Source organism: Sinocyclocheilus grahami, unplaced genomic scaffold (assembly GCF_001515645.1).
Source record: "Sinocyclocheilus grahami isolate Dianchi unplaced genomic scaffold, SAMN03320097.WGS_v1.1 scaffold9551.1, whole genome shotgun sequence".
NCBI classification, from domain to species: domain Eukaryota; kingdom Metazoa; phylum Chordata; class Actinopteri; order Cypriniformes; family Cyprinidae; genus Sinocyclocheilus; species Sinocyclocheilus grahami.
In genome coordinates, this window is record NW_015512692.1 from 402 (window position 1) to 1,444 (window position 1,043).

The following is a 1,043-nucleotide window of genomic DNA, read 5'->3' on the forward strand; positions in this document are numbered from 1 at the left end:
TCTAAAACTAATATAAACTAACTATACATTACACACATTATTGAACAATTATATGAGAATCTGAAAAATGTGCTTAACTGTAAAAATGTCAATGCAAAAAATCTTAACAGTCCTACAAAGTGGTTTCATTTCTATATGTAAAATAACACAACTTATTTTCTTTCCTTTTAATTTTGGGACTGAAATGTCAGGAACATGTTTTTGCGAGATTTGCCCATTTGCATGTCTGTTCATAACAAACCTGTGCCATTGTGTGCGGGTTCAGCGTCTGGGAGCGTTGAATAGGTAACCCACAATGCAGTGCAGATGGTGACTGGCGTATCGGAGGACTCTCCCGCTCTCTGTCCCTGCGCAGGGACTCATGTTGGCTGATGTTGGCAGTGACGTTGCCGTTGGAGTTGGCGTTGTGTCCCGTGCGTCTGTGGTGCTCAGGACTGTCCACACAGCTGTTCCCACGCAGCAGCTCCCGCGGGCTGAAATGCCCCGTTACCGTCACCGTTACGGGAGGAGAGCTACGTTCCAGCCCATTGCCATGGCAGTGACCGTCGTTTAAGCGACCAGGGACGCGGCGCAGGAGGGCTTCCGTCCGCTTCCGGTGTCTGAAGAGAGAAGGGAGGAATTCATAAAGTGAAATGCAAGGAGAAAAGTGACTAGGAGACTGAAGGCCAGAGTGTGTGTGTGCTCACCGGCTGATGAAGGTCTCAGGGACTCTTGGCTCAGTCGGAGACGCCAGTGACCGTCTGGAGCTCACTTCATCTGAAGGTGTAGTGCTGGACTCACTGTCTGCTTTCTGGCTCAGAGTGTCTGACATGGCTTCATCCCTGAAATATATAATTCAGAAGTTCATTCATTCATCCGTTTTCACATCAAGCTATTCGTTTGATCAAAATGAGTTTTAGAAGGAAATTTAATTAGCCAATGTGTTACATAAAAAGAACAAACTTCAAATTCCTTACAATTACTATGATACAATTTCTGCCAAAATACCAAGTACTACAGACGTTAAGTGGGAATTAGTCACCACTGTTAAAAATAAAAATAAA

General features: G+C 44.6%; 1 protein-coding gene across 1 annotated transcript in view; it reads right to left on the reverse strand.

Annotated features, from left to right (window-relative positions):
* Positions 1-241: 241 nt before the first annotated feature.
* LOC107578284 (SLIT-ROBO Rho GTPase-activating protein 1-like) overlaps positions 242-1,043 on the reverse strand; it is a gene marked incomplete at its 3' end in the record, with an annotated part of 7,251 nt that continues 6,449 nt past the window's right edge. The window contains exons 10-11 of the mRNA XM_016264252.1: positions 687-821; positions 242-599 (exon numbers count right to left, since the gene is read on the reverse strand). Coding sequence (XP_016119738.1) covers positions 242-599; positions 687-821 — 493 coding nt within the window. The remainder of the gene's footprint in view (positions 600-686; positions 822-1,043) is intronic.